Source organism: Acipenser ruthenus, chromosome 50 (genome assembly GCF_902713425.1).
Source record: "Acipenser ruthenus chromosome 50, fAciRut3.2 maternal haplotype, whole genome shotgun sequence".
Classification (NCBI taxonomy): domain Eukaryota; kingdom Metazoa; phylum Chordata; class Actinopteri; order Acipenseriformes; family Acipenseridae; genus Acipenser; species Acipenser ruthenus.
In genome coordinates, this window is record NC_081238.1 from 6,895,396 (window position 1) to 6,914,120 (window position 18,725).

At 48.7% G+C, this 18,725-nt stretch overlaps 1 protein-coding gene across 4 annotated transcripts in view; it reads left to right on the forward strand.

Annotated features, from left to right (window-relative positions):
- Positions 1 to 18,725, forward strand: part of LOC117407809 (uncharacterized) — a 504,618-nt gene that overhangs the window by 64,067 nt on the left and 421,826 nt on the right. The window contains exon 16 of one of the 4 annotated variants that reach the window (XM_059015532.1): positions 14,322 to 15,827. The exons of the other annotated variants lie outside the window; for them this stretch is intronic. Coding sequence (XP_058871515.1) covers positions 14,322 to 14,881 — 560 coding nt within the window. The 3' untranslated portion in view covers positions 14,882 to 15,827. Of the gene's footprint in view, positions 1 to 14,321; positions 15,828 to 18,725 lie in introns of those variants that run through there. 4 annotated transcript variants of the gene reach the window in all.

The following is an 18,725-nucleotide window of genomic DNA, read 5'->3' on the forward strand; positions in this document are numbered from 1 at the left end:
GTCTAGAGCCCTAACCACTACGCCACACTGCTGCCCAGATCCACATTCATGTGTGTAAGATGACACTGAAACCTTTGATCCTGAACCCAGCATCCTTGACAGGGGTGCAAATCGCTTTAAATTATCAAACCCGCCCTAATCGAGCCCTCTCACAACTTCACACACGACACAACCCTTCTCTCCTGTGTATGTGGAGGAGTGGGGGGGGTGTCATGTGACTAGTCCTTCCTCTCTCTCCTCCCCTCTCCCTCCCTCCATCATACCCTCCTCTCTCTCCTCTCCCTCCCTCTCCTTTTTCTCCTCTTCCATCTCTCTCCTCTCCCATCACCATACCCTCCTCTATCTCTCCCTCCCTCTCTCCTCTCCCTCCCACCATCATACCCTCCTTTCTATCTCCTCTCTCCCTTTCCCTCTCTCTCTCCCTGTACCTCCTTCACCTTTACTCTTCAATAACAGAGTAGTGTTATTGAAGTAACGCCCCTGTGCAGAGTGTTCACTGTGTGTCCCTCAGGCTGTGACAGGCGCACACATACTGGGCAGCCAGTGGGGCTGTGTGTCTCGTTCCCAGTAGGACTGCCAGTTTTTCTGGGTCAGTCAATTGTGGGAAGTGTGGGAGGGAAATAGTCATTTTTTTAAGGAATGTGTCCCTTGTTTGGTTGTATTTCTCACAGTGTAGGAGAAAGTGCATCTCTGTCTCGACCTCTCCTGTCTCACAGTGACCACAGAGCCTGTTCTCTCTGGGTAGCCAGGTCTGCCTGTGTCGGCCTTTTTCAATGGCCAGGCTGTGGTCACTGAGCCTGTACTTGGTCAGGATCTGCCTCTGCTTTGTATCTCTGACAGTGAAGAGATCCCCTCCAGAGTAAAGTCTCTTTTTAGGGCTCGATAGCAATCCAGTTTATTTGGGGTTTTTGTTTCTTTGTCCCAATGTTCCAGATAGGAGTTTTTGATTTGTGTTACAGTTTGGTTGACTCTGATTGGCAGTGCTGTAGCAGAGCTGTCCTGAAGCTGGTTAGTGTTAGTGTGGGTTAGTGTAGTGAGCTTCAGGACCAGCTGGCTGAGGAGACTCTTTTCTGGGCTGAGCTCTTGGGTTAGAAGGGCCTTGTACTGGAGGGAGTCTGGCTCACTTCTGTTTAGATGCATCCAGAATTGTAGTGCTCCTTTTTTGCATGTTGGTGAGCAGTGGGTAGCAGCCTAATTCAGCCCTGCATGCATGGTTTGGTGTTTTCTGCTCTACCTGTAATATGTTTTTGCAGAATTCAGCATGCAGGGTTTCTACTGGATGTTTATTCCATTCTATATTTCCTTGTTGACTGACTGGACTCCATACCTCACTTCCATATAGCACAATGGGATGGATAACTCTTGCCAGATTCTGACAGGTAGATTTATTTTATAAAGCCTCCTTTTGATGGTATAAAAAGCTCTGCAGGCTTTTTCTTTTAGTGCATTCACTGCCAGGTTAAAGCTCCGTGATGCACTGATGGTCAGGTCTAGGTATGTATATTGTGTGGTGTGTTCTAGGGTGGTGTTGTGTAGAGTGAAGTGGGACCTACTTCTTTGAGATCTGCCCTTTTTAAGATTATAATTCTGGTCTTTTTCATGTTTCCTGTCAGGGCCCAGGTCTGACAGTACTGCTCTAGCAGTGACAGGCTCTGCTGTAGCCCCTGCTCTGTGGGTGACAGCAGGACCAGGTCATCTGTGTAGAGCAGGAATTGAATGTGTTTGTCGTGTAGAGTGAGGCCAGGGGCTGCAGACTGATCCAACACCGCTGCTAATACACTGATGTAAATATTGAACAGTGTTGGACTCAGACTGCAGCCCTGTCTCACTCCACGATCCTGTGTGAAGAATTCTGTTCTTTTGTTGCCAATTTTTATTCCGCACTTGTTTTCTGAGTACATTGACTTTATTCTGTCGTACATTTTACCCCCTGCACCACGTTGTAGAATTTTATCATTTAAACCTTCATGCCAAATGGAATCAAATGCTTTTTTAAAGTCTATAAAACAAGAGAAAATGTTTCCTTTATTTTTTTGTTGTACATGTTTGTTGATTAGGGTGTGGAGGGTGTAAATATGATCATTGGTAATTTGGTAGAAATCCAATCTGACTCTTACTCAGGACACTGTGTTCGGTAAGGAAGGCCAGTATTCGGGTATTGATGATACTGCAGAATACCTTCCCCAGGTTGCTGCTCACACAGATGCCTCGGTAGTTGTTGGGGTTGAATTTGTCTCCACTTTTGTAAATTGGTGATATAAGCCCTTGGTTCCAGATGTCAGGGAAGCAGCCTTCCTGTAGTACCAGGTTGAATAATTTAAGCAGGGCCTCCTGCAGCTTAGGTCTGCTGTGTTTGAGCATCTCGGTACTGATGCTGTCGGGCCACAGGCTTTCCTGGGTTTGAGTCCCTGGAGCTTCTCTGCTAGCTCCTGCGGGGAGATTGGGAAGTCCAGTGGATGTTGGTTGTCTTAATAGATAGTTCTAATGATTTAAGTTTTTCCCAAATTAAATTTTGCTCTGTTGTAAAACCCTCTTATAGGGCTGCTTTGTAAAGATCTTCATTTTGTATTGTCAGTTCTTGTTTCTGTGTGGAGTTCATATTGTTCCACATTCCCAGAACTGGTTTTGGTTAATAGATTCCTCCGTGTCTGTGAGGGTTGTGTTCATGTGTTTCTCTTTGTTCTGTTTCAGGGTGTGTTTGTGTTGCTTTAGGGTCTCGCAGTACCTGAGGTGTAAATCTGGGTTGTGTGGCTGATGATGTTTTTGATTTGATACTTGTCTTAGTTTTTTCCTTATTGTTTCACATTCATCATCAAACCATTTTTCTTTGGGTTTGTGCTTCTGATTGTTTTTTACTTGTTCATTTTTTTGAGATTTGCCTTGCTTGCTGTTTGTTCTAATATTTCATTCATGTGTTTAACTGCCAGATTTACTCCTCTCACATTAGGCTGGCACGGTGTGATTTGGAAGGTGTCAGTAAGGTTAGTGATTTCAGGAGAGCCAGTTGCTTTATCGAATTCCTCTGTGCTGTTTGGAGCCCATTTATAAGTATGGTTCAGATGGTACAGCTTGCAGGGCTGTATTAGTGTGTTACTGGGCTGTGCTGTTCTTTGTAGGAACACAGTAATTTGACTGTGGTCTGACAGAGGTGTTTGTGGCCTGACAGTGAATGCATTAATAAAGGAGGGGTCCAGGTCAGTAATGGAGTAATCAACTACGCTAGTCCCAAGAGCTGAGCAGCATGTGAATCTACCTAAAGAGTCCCCTCTGATCCTGCCATTAATGATGTACAGACCCCAGGCTTGAAAGAGATGCACTAACTGCCTCCCATTTGTGTTCACAATACAATCAGGGTTGTTTCTGTGGATTGAGGTAGGTGTGAGGTACAGAGGGGTTTGTTCAAATACATGGCTGTTACCTTGTGTGCTTCTACAGTCAGGCTCTGTTCCTGTTCTGGTGTTGAAATCCCCACAGAGCAGCACATTTCCCTGGGTCTGGAAATGGCTGATCTCTGTGTGGAGGGTATGAAAATATTCCTCATTGTAGTTTGTAGGGCTGTAAATTTACGTTTAATTGACTACACGTTTAAACCCATTGTTAATCATTTAATTGTTTAATCGGCCATAAATTTAATGTTTCATTCATCTCATATTTTTATATTTTTCTTCCACTATTTTAAGTCGTATTTTAACCTCGGTTTGTTATTCAAAGTGCGTACCAATTGTAAACATAAAAGCATAAAGGAGGACTGTACGTTAGCACTAAAATGTTATCTATTTTAATAGCATGAAATAAACATTCCTAGTCGATTTGACAACGTACCATTTCTGCAGAAGCTCCATAAAAAGCGTGTGTATCCAACATCGAAAAAACACTAAAAATAACAACTCTATTTAAATTAAACTTAAAACACGGTGACAATGTCACATAATGCATTATGCATCATGTTGAGCCGCGTCACTACGCAGGACGCAACGTGCTGTTGGCGCGGGGCTAGGTTTAGACGGAGAGCATGTTCGGATTTGTATGCAGCGTTACATGACTCGCTAATAAAACTTGAGGTATTGTTCCAAAGTTACACCTGTCCGAGTCGTGTATCTCCAGAGCAACGTTTCTACTTTACAGAGACTACAAGGACAGTGAAGACCCAACGAGACCAGACGAGCTGAAATGGCAGCCTAATTAAGCCAGTGAGTCTCATGTAAACTGTAGGGCCTCGAACATGACATGGTGTCAGAAGTAAAGCAGGCCACTCTACCTCCTCCTCATTAAAAAAAAAAAAAAGAAACACGATCATAAAACTTTGACTCGACAAGTTTTTTTTTTTTTTACTTTCTTTCTCTCTCGAGATGTGAGCGCACATAAATAAAAAACTAAACCTTCAGTGCAACAAGGAACTAGTACAGCACACCACCACGGTCCACCCGCAGCCAGCAACCTGGAAAGGACGACAACACCAGAATAGGACCAGACTAAGACGACAGCAATCAGGGACCAGCCTACAACTCGCGGACGCTGCAATCCAGCTGTTTCATCCACAATTCTGCGGTCCACACCGGAGACAAGGCATCGTGGAGCTGGACCTGACAACATCTAACCACAGCCCAGCTCAGACGGGAAACCAGCAACGCGGATTTAGATACAGAAAGGACACTCACTCATCACGGACTAAATCGAACAGTGTATCCCTATGTGAGTTATCAGATATCGTATTTGAGAATTGTGTTAAAAGATAAAGTGCTTAGACTACACGTAGTTTTGATTGTTAACCCAAAATGGAACAACTAGCACCTCCCCCTGCCTTAGAAACTAAGGGGAATCTCACTAAAAACTAGAAACGATGGCAACAGCGATTCGAAATATATTCAGTTGCGTCAGGGCTAAACAAAAAATCTGACGAAATTCAAGTTGCCACCATTTTACACGTTAGGTAGGACAAGATGGTCTTGACATATACAACGGGCTGAACATTGTGTTTGCAGACCCGACTAAACAGACAGTGGGCGAGGTGCTAGGCGCTCTGAAAGCATACTGTGAGCCGAAAAGCAATGAAATATTCGAACGACACCAATTCTGGGCCCATCGGTGGTCAGAATCACATACCATAGACAAATTTGTGACCGAACTCAGGGTAAAAGTTAAAAATTGTGGTTTCGGCACCACTGCAGATACAATGATGAGGGACAAAATAGTGTTCAGCATAACGGATTCCCGTCTCAAAGAGAAACTGCTCACTCTTTCGGATTTAACATTATTGAAAGCAATAGACATATGCAGGGCCAAAGAGACCTCGCAGACACAATCAAAAATAATGCTGGAGGGTCAGATCTCTCAGGCTGTAATGACACTCGCAGCACAAACGTTGGATGGTGTAGATCTCCCAGCCGTAGATCACATTTCTAGACAGAAACCGACACGGCAATCGCCTCAAAAAACCTGTGGTAACTGCGGGCAAACACACAAATCCCGAGCGTGCCCCGCATATGGATTAACATGTAGAGCGTGCAACAAAAGGAATCATTTTGCGACTGTGTGTAGGGCGACCTCTACTGGTAGAAACACGACACGACACATCAATGAGTTTTTCATTGGAACTTTGGCCAGATTCAGAAACGGATACAAACACACACACAAGATCAATGGAAAATCAAACTCGCAGTCCAAAATAAAAATATTGAGTTTAAAATTGACACGGGAGCTGACGCCAATGTTCTTCCCTTAGCACTAAACAAACCGTTGGAACATACAACTATAACGTTAACAGCCTATGGAGGTCTTAAAATAAAGGCCCATGGTACTATACAGCTAGATGTTAAAAAACGGGACAACACTGTACACTTATTACCATTCTTTGTCACCAGTGTGTCAGATACACCCATTCTTGGCAGAGACGCATGCACAGCTCTAGACCTAGTGCGCAGAGTACTTAGCATTGACAATCAGGCTGACATCACGAGAGAAAAGATGCTGAAAGAGTACAATGATATTTTTGATGACCTTGGGCAGTTCCCAGGTACTCACCATATCTATGTAGACCCCAGTGTACCTCCTGTTATAAACGGCTGCAGAAAGGTACCGATAGCTGTACTGGACAGGCTCAGGGATGTTTTGACAAAACTAGAAGCACGCAGGGTCATCCGCAAGGTCACCAAGCCCACCCCATGGGTCAATAACCTGGTGGTAACAGAAAAGAAATCCAGTGGCAAACTGCGCATTTGTTTAGACCCCAGAGCCCTGAACAAAGCCATACAGCGGCAGCATTTTTCCATACCTACAGTAGATGAGGTTCTGTGCAAATTGTCACCATCCTAGACGAAAAAGATGGCTACTGGCAGGTGCAGTTAGACAGACAGTCAGCAGATCTGTGCACTTTTATCTCACCATGGGGGCGATACCAATTCTGCAGAATGCCTTTTGGCATTAAATCTGCTAGTGAGGTATTTCAACTGAAAAACTACGAGGCTTTTGGTGACATCAGTGGCGTACACATAATCGCAGATGACATGATAATCTCCGCAGAATCACACACTGAACATGACAAAATCCTACTACAGGTGCTCAACAGAGCCCGGAGTAGGATTTTCAATAGTGAGAAAATACAATTCAAAGTGCAGCAGGTAGCTTATATGGGACACATTGTGTCAGCACAAGGAGTCAACCAGATCCTGCCAAAATTGAAGCAATCAGGGCTTTTCCCTCTCCTACAGACAAAAAAGGGGTGCAGAGAATGACAAGGTATCTAGCACAGTATATCCCAAACGAGGCTGATATTACAGCCCCACTTAGACTGCTGCTACAGAAGGACATCATCTGGCAATGGGGTCCGGAACAAGAACAAGCGCTACTTAAGCTCAAGTCAGTCATCTGTCAAGCACCTGTACTCAGATTTTACAACCCATCCCTGCCACTAGTGGTCCAGACTGATGCGTCAAAAGACGGGCTGGGTGCGTGTCTACTGCAGGAAGGGCAACCTATAGCTTTTGCTTCCAGGGCTATGAGCAGATGCGAGCAACACTACGCGCAAATTGAGAAGGAATTACTGGCCATAGTATTTGCCTATCGCAAATTTCACCAGTATGTCTATGGTAGAACTACAGTAGTACACTCCGATCACAAGCCCTTAGAGGCAATATTCCTCAAATCAATGGTACAAACCCCGGCACGTTTACAGCGCATGTTGCTACAATTGCAAAAATACGATCTGTCAATAGCTTATGTCCCGGGGTCAAAGGTAGTCATTGCTGATCTTCTGTCCAGGGCTTCTCTCCCTGGAGACAGTACAGAATGGAACATAGAGCAGTTTGAAGATAGAGTTATCAATAGCATACAAAAAAGTGTTTCATTGCCAGATAATTTGTTTGACAAAATACGTGAGGAAACAGACAAAGACCCTCAGCTCAATGAAGTAAAGAAACTGCTGACCAGTGCCTGGCCAGACAGGCTGTCTAAAACCCATCCATTTGCCAAACCATTTTGGTCAATCAAGCATCTACTGTGAGTTCAAGACGGAGTGGTACTGTTCGGTGATAGAGTGGTAATTCCTATTAAACTTAGAACATTGATGTTAGAGAGATTGCATGTAGCACATCAAGGTGTCAATAGAACCAAGGCATATGCCCGAGAGTATATGTTCTGGCCCAACATGGGTGCTGACATAGAATTATGCATTCAACAATGTGACCCATGCCAGGCACTGCTTCCAGCCAACCACAAAGAGCCGCTCATTAACCACAACATTCCTGACATTCCATGGTTGAAAGTTGGGGTTGACATATTTGATTTTAACTCACACAGCTACCTAGTAGTTGTGGATTACCATTCCAAATTCCATGAAATTCAGCAGCTGCCAGACAAAACAGGTGCAACAGTAATAGGCAAATTGAAAGCTATTTTTGCAAGACATGGCATTCCTAAGGTAGTAGTGGCAGATAACATGCCCTTTGCAAGCAAGGAAGTACACCTGATGGCTGCTGAATGGGGGTTTACATTTAGTCACTCCAGTCCCAACTACGGCCAAAGTAACGGTTTAGCTGAGCGTACCATACAAACTGTCAAGCATGTGTTAGAAAAGGCTATGCGATCCGGTACGCCTAGAGACTACACAAGGGTGGTTCCCGGCCACAGTTCAAAGTGTTCGCAGGGAGCCCAGGTCCTACGATGTTGTGTGGCAAAGTGCCCCGCCCCTGTGTGCATTTGTGTGTTCTGTGTTGTATGTTGCGTGTGTTAATGTTGGTGTATAGTCATTGGTACACGGGATATAAACGGGTCTGTGTTTCACGTGTGTTTAAATTGTATATTTGTATTTAGGCACGGGATTGCACATCACGCACGTGCATTTAAAATATAATATGCGAGCACGGGGTTGCACAGAATTAATTCACGTGCTGGGATTCAAGTGAATAATTAATTAGTAATTGAATCCCAGCACAACAGTATATATAGATGCACATTTTCATTCACTCAGGGTTAGGTGTTCAGAGAGTGGAGAATGGGTGAGAGAGAAGGAGAAATACGTTTAAATATCAATTGCTATTACGTGCTGGTAGGACCAGCACGATACTTGTTTATTTAAAACTCATCGTGTTTGTTTGTGTGTCTGTTCGTGCACTGTCTGTTTACTGTATAGTCCGTTTTGTTTGTCTCTTTATTTTGGCGTGAAGTGCCGTGTCCTGGCCGTCTTTGTGACACGTGGTGTCATCGTGGGAGAGCCTCGCCTCCAAGCGTCAGACCAGGAGGGGTCTGGATTTAAAAAAAAAAAAAAGGATTACAAATATTGTTTTGGGAAAAAAAAAAAAAGTCAATGGCAGAAGACGCCATCAAACTGCGGGGCTGGTTCCTGGAGAATGCTGGGCTGGAGGCCCAGTCTCTGCCCATAGTCGTCCGGGCCCTGTGGATGACGGACAGTGAGAGATGGGAGGCCTATCAGCAGGAACACACCCCAAACACCTTGGAGGAAGGTGTGGAGTTTGTCCTCAGCTACCTGGAGGCAACCATAAACGGAACAGCAGCCCAGGTAGCAGGACCACCAGCAGAGGAGTACCTGCTGTCCCCATCTCCACCAGCAGAGGGTGAGTACCTGCTGTCCCCATCTCCACCAGCAGAGGGTGAATGCCTGCTGGTTTTGCCTTCACAGCCCAAGCGGGAGGCAGAGACGGATAAAGAGGTGAAGGACAGGGAGGAGGAGTGCCGCCTAAGGGCCAGGCATCCACGGCGATGTAACAAGCCATCGCCGGGGTGCCTCCTCTGCGACCAGGATCACCTGTTCGCCCACTGTCCCTTCCGCAGTTATGGGGAGGAGCCTGAGCGTCCACAGCCCAAGCGGGAGGAGCCTGAGCGTCCACAGCCCAAGCGGGAGGAGCCTGAGCGTCCACAGCCCAAGCGGGAGGAGCCTGAGCGTCCACAGCCCAAGCGGGAGGAGCCTGAGCGTCCACAGCCCAAGCGGGAGGAGCCTGAGCATCCACAGCCCAAGCGGGAGGAGCCTGAGCATCCACAGCCCAAGCGGGAAGAGCCTGAGCGTCCACAGCCCAAATGGGAGGAGCCTGAACGTCCTACGCCTGAGTGGAAGGAGCCCGAACATCCTACGCCTGAGTGGGAGGAGCCCGAACGTCCTACGCCTGAGTGGGGGGAGCCCGAACGTCCACAGCCCAAGAGGGGGGAGTCGGTGCATCCACAGCCCAAGAGGGGGGAGTCGGTGCATCCACAGCCCAAAAGGGAGGAGTCGGTGCGTCCACAGCCCAAAAGGGAGGAGTCGGTGCGTCCACAGCCCAAAGGGAGGCAAGTCGGGGCTTCCACAGCCCTGGGACCCAAGCCACCAGCAGAGGGAAAATGCCTGCTGGTTCAGCCCCAAGAGCCGGAAGGGGAGGGGTTACAGGCTCAACCCCCTGAAAAATTTTGGGGGGGAGAAGGGCAGGATGCTGGTGTCCCCCAGCAGCCTCTAGCTATGCTGCTGAAGGCAGCACGGCACGCACATGCCCAGCCGCCACAGCACAGGGAGCCAGCACCGCCACAGCCTCCCTCTGAGTGGCCAGCATCAGCCCCATCGCCTCTACCTCCGCCACCTCCACCAGCAGAGGGTGAATACCTGCTGGTTCCACCTCCACCGCAGTGGGAGGACTGCTTGCCCCTCCCACCTCCACCAGCAGAGGGTGAATACCTGCTGGTCCCACCTCCACCAGCAGAGGGTGAATACCTGCTGGTTCCACCTCCACCGCAGTGGGAGGACTGCTTGCCCCTCCCACCTCCACCAGCAGAGGGTAAATACCTGCTGGTTCCACCACTGCCAGGAGCAGAGGAGCTGGAGCTGCCTCTGCCTCCACCACCGCCAGGAGCAGAGGAGCTGGAGCTGCCTCTGCCTCCACCACCACCAGGATCAGAGGAGCAGGAGCTGCCTCTGCCTCCGCCACCGCCCGGAGCAGAGGAGCAGGAGCTGCCTCTGCTGCCCGTACCTCCGCAGGGAGTACGGTGGCCGGAGCCCCAGAAAGGGGAGCTGCCGGACACGAAGAAGGGGGAGGAGGTCTGTAGACCACTTTCCCCAGCAGCAGTTTCGCTGCAGGAGTTCTTGTGGCCGGAGCCCCACAGGAGGGAGCTGCCGGCTACGAAGAAGGGGGAGGTCGGGGGACCACCTGCCCCCGCAGCTTTTTCGCTGCAGGACGGGACCAGCATGCTGTCAGCCGTGCCACTACCGGCAGGGGAGCTGACAGCATTGCCAGCCATGGGCCCACTGAAGCCTCCCTTCCCAGCCCGAGACTTTGTCCTGGACTGCTGGATTTTTAAGGGGGGAGGTGGCCGTTGAGGCCATGTGTGCTGCGCACAAGGGGGGGTATATGTGGCAAAGTGCCCCGCCCCTGAGTGCATTTGTGTGTTCTGTGTTGTATGTTGCGTGTGTTAATGTTGGTGTATAGTCATTGGTACACGGGATATAAACGGGTCTGTGTTTCACATGTGTTTAAATTGTATATTTGTATTTAGGCACGGGATTGCACATCACGCACGTGCATTTAAAATATAATATGCGAGCACGGGGTTGCACAGAATTAATTCACGTGCTGGGATTCAAGTGAATAATTAATTAGTAATTGAATCCCAGCACAACAGTATATATAGATGCACATTTTCATTCACTCGTGGTTAGGTGTTCAGAGAGTGGAGAACGGGTGAGAGAGAAGGAGAAATACGTTTAAATATCAATTGCTATTACGTGCTGGTAGGACCAGCACGATACTTGTTTATTTAAAACTCATCGTGTTTGTTTGTGTGTCTGTTCGTGCACTGTCTGTTTACTGTATAGTCCGTTTTGTTTGTCTCTTTATTTTGGCGTGAAGTGCCGTGTCCTGTTTTGTTTTGTGTTAAAACCTTTTATTTGTTAATAAACGCTGAGTGCAGCCATTGCACTCAGCTCATCACAACCACTGTCTGTGTCTGTGTATTCCATTCTGGTCTGACGCCACCCACTCTGGCCGTCTTTGTGACATGTTGTAACTGCCTCCGGCAGGGTATATAGACGTAACAGGAGGCACCTGAGAGCTGACCACAGTGAACGGCTAGTGACTCTCTCTAAGGCCTCATCTGTGGTTTCTATTCCTGACATTGTTCCTGTGTCTAATGCTGAAAATGATGATGTTTTTGTTGATGTTTCACAAAATGTTTCTCATACTTCTGTACAAGCTGGAGCTGAAGTTACAGCTACCAGGTCTGGCAGACAAGTGGTCCTGCCAAGTCGTTACAACGACTACGCTATGTAAAAAGTAATTGTAAAAAAAAAAAAAAAAAAAAAAAGCTGAAAAAAGGGGATGTCACATAATGCATTATGCATCATGTTGAGCCGTGTCACTACGCAGAACGCAGCGTGCTGTTGACGAGGGGCTAGGTTTAGACGGAGAGCATGTTCGGATTTGTATGCAGCGTTACATGACCCACTAATAAAACTTGAGGTATTGTTCCAAAGTTACACCTGTCCGAGTCGTGTATCTCCAGAGCAACGTTTCTACTTTATAGAGACTACAAGGACTGTGAAGACCCAACGAGACCAGACGAGCTGAAACGGCAGCCTAATTAATCCAGTGTCTCATGTAAACTGTAGGGCCTCGAACATGACAGACAAGACCACATTTTTTTTGTTTAATTCACTTGTATATTGTTGCCAGGAAACAAAACATGTCCAGAACCAAAAAACTTGATGTATTTTTTTTCATTAAAAATCAAAGCCGTTGTCTGATACAATACTACATCCCAGCGTCCCTCCCCTTCACAGCGGCGCATGCGATTCACATGAAAAAATAAAGACTTCATTTCCCAGCGTCCCTCCCCTTCACAACGGCGCATGAACATTCACATGAAAAAATAAAGACTTCATTTCCCAGCGTCCCTCCCTTTCACAACGGCGCATGAGCATTCACATGAAAAAATAAAGACTTCATTTCCCAGCGTCCCTCCCCTTCACAACGACGCATGAGCATTCACATGAAAAAATAAAGACTTCATTTCCCAGCATCCCTCCCCTTCACAACGACGCATGAGCATTCACATGAAAAAATAAAGACTTCATTTCCCAGTGTCCCTCTCTTTCACGGCTTCTCTGTTCAGCTCGCTTGAATAATTAAAAGCTGTTCTGTAATTGCAGATGTCCTGTAAATTATAATAACAATAAATTATGGACAGATAAAAAGGTGTACGCACTTTGTAACAGACATCTTATTCGCCGTTCTTGTTATAAATAAATAAACAGTAGCAACATGTTTTTCTTTTCCAATGTGTTCCAGTGTTTTACTGTGGCGTGAATGGAGCTGTGAGGTGCCTTAATCACACAGGCTATTCACTTTACTGAAATAATGTACAGTACTAACACTAGGGCCCTATGGAATCACACAGGCTATTCACTTTACTGAAATAATGTACAGCACTAACACTAGGGTCCTATGGAATTTGTGTTATTTTGTTCCGATTCCCTTTTTTTCTGATTTCCGTTTTTACCGTTTAAAAAAATGTAATTCAGTTCATTTAAATGAACTTCTGCACACCGCGGGCAAGGTGAACAACACAAAACCGTAAACCTACAGGCTTCTACTTTTTCCATTTGGTTTGCATTCGTCTTCATTGGATTAAGTATTGTTTTATCTAATTGTATTGAAAAATAGTATTGTTCACTTTAAAAACAGGGTTTTTTTTAGTGCAGTGTGGGACGCTCCAAAGCAAACAGATGGGCGTGTTTCATAACTTTTAGTTTTGAACTTGATCAATTCTAGATTACTGCTATACCCGTGGTTTCACTACCATAAATCTTCTCTGTGTGAACACTGGGATGGTATTGTTCAAAGTGACGGCTGTAATAGCAGTCTGTGTGAGGAGTGCTTTTTGTCCTGTAATACAGACGTTAAAAATAGTATGCAACGTTGTCTGGTTGTATGCTGCGCTGGGGGGGCTGGCTGTATCCTTGAGGGATTTATCAAAGACCCGGCTTGCTTTCTGGTTGAGGTGCACTCTGTCGTACAGCTGCCAGGGGCTCAGTGTGGGGGGTGTGCCAGGTGGACGCTGGGCATCAGAGCACAGCCCCGGACGATCTCAGCATTGATATTACTGGTAATGTGTGTGGGGCTCGGCTCGGCTCGGGTGTGCTAGTCTGAAAAGGCTAAGATGTTTGGGCTCCAGATCTTGTTCACTCGCCGGTCACGGAAGAGCCTCCGTCAGGGTTTTCTCTCACACTTTCAGTTTGTGTTGTTCTTCTCCCCTCTTCAGAATCGCGTATCTCGCGGCTCATTGCGTTCACTGCGTCACTGCGGTGTCCATGACAACAGAACACCGCTACAGTTCGAAATTCGAAGAACTGCCACAATTCCAACTGCGATTCCAAACTGCAGCTTGAGTTCATCCTGTCCATTTAAGAGACTTTACTGTACGAGGCGATCTCGGGGTTTAGTTAATATTTATATCTAGAAAATATTATTATTTCAAGATTCATTTTAATTGATGTAAGAGGCTCAGCTTCTGCCTTTGTCACCTTTCTTTCTTTCTTTCATTCGTTCCCCTTTTATATTATTTTATAATAATAATACTGCTCATAATAATAATAATAATAATAATAATAATAATAATAATAATAATAATAATAATAATAATAATAATAATAATAATAATAATCTGTCTTAGACGTCATTTTAAGGTTATTTTAGGTTGTAGTTTGGCTGGTTAAGAAAATGTCCTGTTAGGCCAGTTTTTTTTTTTTTAAACCCTTTTTGTGTTAATAATAATAATAATAATAATAATAATAATAATAATAATAATAATAATAATAATAATAATAATAATGTCTCCTCTCTGCTCCACAGTTGATGTGACTCTGGACCCTAATACAGCACACCCCTGGCTCACCCTGTCTGCGGATGAGAAACGAGTGAGATGGGGAGTGACACGGCAGGATCTCCCTGACAATCCAGAGAGATTTGATCGCAGGTCATGTGTGCTGGGCAGGGAGGGCTTCACCTCGGGGAGACGCTACTGGCAGGTGCAGGTGGGGGGGAATACAGACTGGAGATTAGGAGTCAGCAGAGAGTCTGCCGAGAGGAAGGGGGGGTTCAGCATGACCCCCCAGCAGGGTTACTGGACTGTGGAGTGGGATGGAGATGAAGATGAAGATGAGTTCACTGCTCTCACTGACCCCGAGACCCCCCTCCCCCGGAGCCTGAAGCCCCGGAAGCTGGGGGTGTATCTGGATTATGAGGAAGGACAGCTCTCCTTTTACAATGTGGAGACCAGATCTCACATCTACACTTTCACAGACATGGAGTTCAAGCCCAATGAGAAACTTTATCCATTCTTCTATACTTACAGTAATACAGACCTTTTGGTGGAGTCCCGTGACCCTGACCCTGTCAGCGCTGCAGATTAAACACACATTGCTGTCTGAACCAGGAAACTATTCAAACAGCTCAGACAATCTCCTCTTCACTTTCACTGACACTCTCTCTGTACTCTTCTGGGCTGATGAGAAGAAATCCTCTCTCTCTTCCACCCTCTTACCCTGAGCCCCTCCTCTTTATTTCTCTACACCCCCTTTCCTACTCTCCCTTCCTGTCTGCCTCTCTCTTTACCTCCACCTCTCTCCATCTCCTTCCCTCTCTTTCTCTCCTCTACCCTTCTCCTCTCTGCCTCCCCTATGGCTCTCCCCTCCTCTTTCTCTCTCCCTTCTCTCTGATATGCTAATCCCCTCCCTTTCCCACTCTCCCTCTCTCCTCCATCCTCTCTACTCTCCCTCTCTCCACCCTCTCTACTCTCCCTCTCTCCACCCTGCCCTCTCTACTCTCCCTCTCTCCACCCTGCCTCTCTACTCTCCCTCTCTCCACCCTCTCTACTCTCCCTCTCTCCACCCTGCCCTCTCTACTCTCCCTCTCTCCTCCATCCTCTCTACTCTCCCTCTCTCCTCCATCCTCTCTACTGTCCCTCTCCTCCATCCTCTCTACTCTCCCTCTCTCCACCCTGCCCTCTCTACTCTCCCTCTCTCCTCCATCCTCTCTACTCTACCTCTCTCCTCCATCCTCTCTACTCTCCCTCTCTCCTCCCTGCCCCCTCTAATTTTGTAATGTGATATTTTGTAACAGCTTTAAGTCGCCCTGGATAAGGGCGTCTGCTAATAAATAAATAATGATAATAGACTTTCTAGACAATAGATGAATGCATTATTTTCCATGTAATCAATATTTACACTGAAGCTGAGATGTTTCCTGAATATTATTCATTGCTAAACTTAGTGAACTGACTTCTGCTATTTTGATATGAATCTTCTGTTCTGTTTTTGTAGCGCATCTATTTTCTATCTTTCTTGATAAAATATATAAAAGATATAACGGTGTTGTGTGATTTACTGCTCAATCGTTTACCTCGGCAATCTTGAACTCGTAAAAAGAAAGACATTCATGACAGCAGAGTGCTGATTAAATTGGACCATTACACATATGAATGAATTGTATAATTAAACTGGACATTTTAATTGTGATTCTTCCTACATAACTCTCAACAATAACAAGCCTGTTAGGTCCATGAGCAGATTCTTCACAGAGACAGCTGGGGCTGTACTACAGATCCACACTGCTGGGGAGAGAGGGAAGGGGGAGAGGGAGGGAGGGGGAGACAGCTGGGGCTGTACTAGAGATCCACACTGCTGAGGAGAGAGGGGAGGGGGGGAGGGAGGGAGGGGGAGACAGCTGGGGCTGCACTACAGATCCACACCGCTGGGGAGAGAGGGGAGGGGGAGAGGGAGGGAGGGGGAGACAGCTGGGGCTGCACTACAGAACCACACCGCTGGTGCGAGAGGGGAGGGGAGGGGGAGGGAGGGGGAGACAGCTGGGGCTGTACTACAGATCCACACCGCTGAGGAGAGAGGGGAGGGGAGGGGGAGGGAGGGGGAGACAGCTGGGGCTGTACTACAGATCCACACCGCTGAGGAGAGAGGGGAGGGGGAGAGGGAGGGAGGGGAGACAGCTGGGGCTGCACTACAGATCCACAACGCTAGAGAGAGAGGGGAGGGGGAGACAGCTGGGGCTGTACTACAGATCCACACCGCTGGAGAGAGAGGGGAGGGGGAGAGGGAAGGAGGGGGAGACAGCTGGGGCTGCACTACAGATCCACACCGCTGAGGAGAGAGGGGAGGGTGAGAGGGAGGGAGGGGGAGACAGCTGGGGCTGCACTACAGATCCACACCGCTGAGGAGAGAGGGGAGGGGGAGGGAGGGCAGACAGCTGGGGCTGTACTACAGATCCACACCACTGGTGACTGAGGGGAGGTGGAGAGGGAGGGAAGAGAGACAGCTGGGACTGTACTACAGATCCACACCGCTGGGGAGAGAGGGGAGGGGGTGAGGGAGGGAGGTGGAGACAGCTGGGGCTGTACTACAGATCCACACCGCTGGTGCGAGAGGGGAGGGGGAGAGGGAGGGAGGGGGAGACAGCTGGGGCTGCACTACAGATCCACACCGCTGAGGAGAGAGGGGAGGGGGAGGGAGGGCAGACAGCTGGGGCTGTACTACAGATCCACACTGCTGGTGACTGAGGGGAGGGGGAGAGGGAGGGAAGAGAGACAGCTGGGGCTGTACTACAGATCCACACCGCTGGGGAGAGAGGGGAGGGGGAGAGGGAGGGAGGTGGAGACAGTTGGGGCTGTACTACAGATCCACACCGCTGGAGAGAGAGGGGAGGGGGGAGGGTGAGACAGCTGGGGCTGTACTACAGATCCACACCGCTGGTGACAGAGGGGAGGGGGAGAGGGAGGGAAGAGAGACAGCTGGGGCTGTACTACAGAGCCACACCGCTGGGGAGAGAGGGGAGGGGAGAGGGAGGGAGGTGGAGACAGCTGGGGCTGTACTACCGATCCACACTGCTGGAGAGAGAGGGGAGGGGGCGAGGGAGGGAGGTGGAGACAGCTGGGTCTGTACTACAGATCCACACCGCTGGGGAGAGAGGGGAGTGGGGAGGGGGAGACAGCTGGGGCTGTACTACAGATCCACACCGCTGGTGAGAGAGGGGAGGGGGAGAGGGAGGGAGGGGGAGAGAGTTGGGGCTGTACTACAGATCCACACTGCTGAGGAGAGAGGGGAGGGAGGGAGGTAGGGGCAGACAGCTGGGGCTGTACTACAGATCCACACCGCTGGTGAGAGGGAGGGAGGGAGGGAGGGGCAGACAGCTGGGGTTGTACTACAGATCCACACCGCTGGTGACAGAGGGGAGGGGGAGAGGGAGGGAGGGGAGACAGCTGGGGCTGTACTACAGATCCACACCGCTGGGGAGAGAGGGGGGAGGGGGAGACAGCTGGGGCTGTACTACAGATCCCCACCGCTGAGGAGAGAGGGGAGGGAGGGAGGGAGGGGCAGACAGCTGGGGCTGTACTACAGATCCATACCGCTGGTGAGAGAGGGGAGGGGGACAGGGAGGGAGGGGGAGACAGCTGGGGCTGTACTACAGATCCACACCACTGGGGAGAGGGAGGGAGGGAGGGAGGGGCAGACAGCTGGGGCTGTACTACAGATCCACACCGCTGGAGAGAGAGGGGAGGGAGGAGGGGGAGACAGCTGGGGCTGTACTACAGATCCACACCGCTGGGGAGAGGGAGGGAAGAGAGACAGCTGGGGCTGTACTACAGATCCACACCGCTGGGGAGAGAGGGGAGGGGGGAGGGGGAGACAGCTGGGGCTGTACTACAGATCCACACCGCTGAGGAGAGAGGGGAGGGAGGGGCAGACAGCTGGGGCTGTACTACAGATCCACACCACTGGTGAGAGAGGGGAGGGGGAGAGGGAGGGAGGGGAGACAGCTGGGGCTGTACTACAGATCCACACCGCTGGGGAGAGAGGGGGGAGGGGGAGACAGCTGGGGCTGTACTACAGATCCCCACCGCTGAGGAGAGAGGGGAGAGAGGGAGGGAGGGGCAGACAGCTGGGGCTGTACTACAGATCCATACCGCTGGTGAGAGAGGGGAGGGGGACAGGGAGGGAGGGGGAGACAGCTGGGGCTGTACTACAGATCCACACCGCTGAGGAGAGAGGGGAGGGAGGGAGTAAGGGGGAGACAGCTGGGGCTGCACTACAGATGCACACCGCTGGTGAGAGAGGGGAGGGGGAGAGGGAGGGGGGGGAGACAGCTGGGGCTGCAGTACAGATCCACACTGCTGGGGAGAGAGGGGATTTTTTTAGTATGTCTAAGATTCCCTGTTTAATTGTAATGGATGATATCTCTACTTTGTTT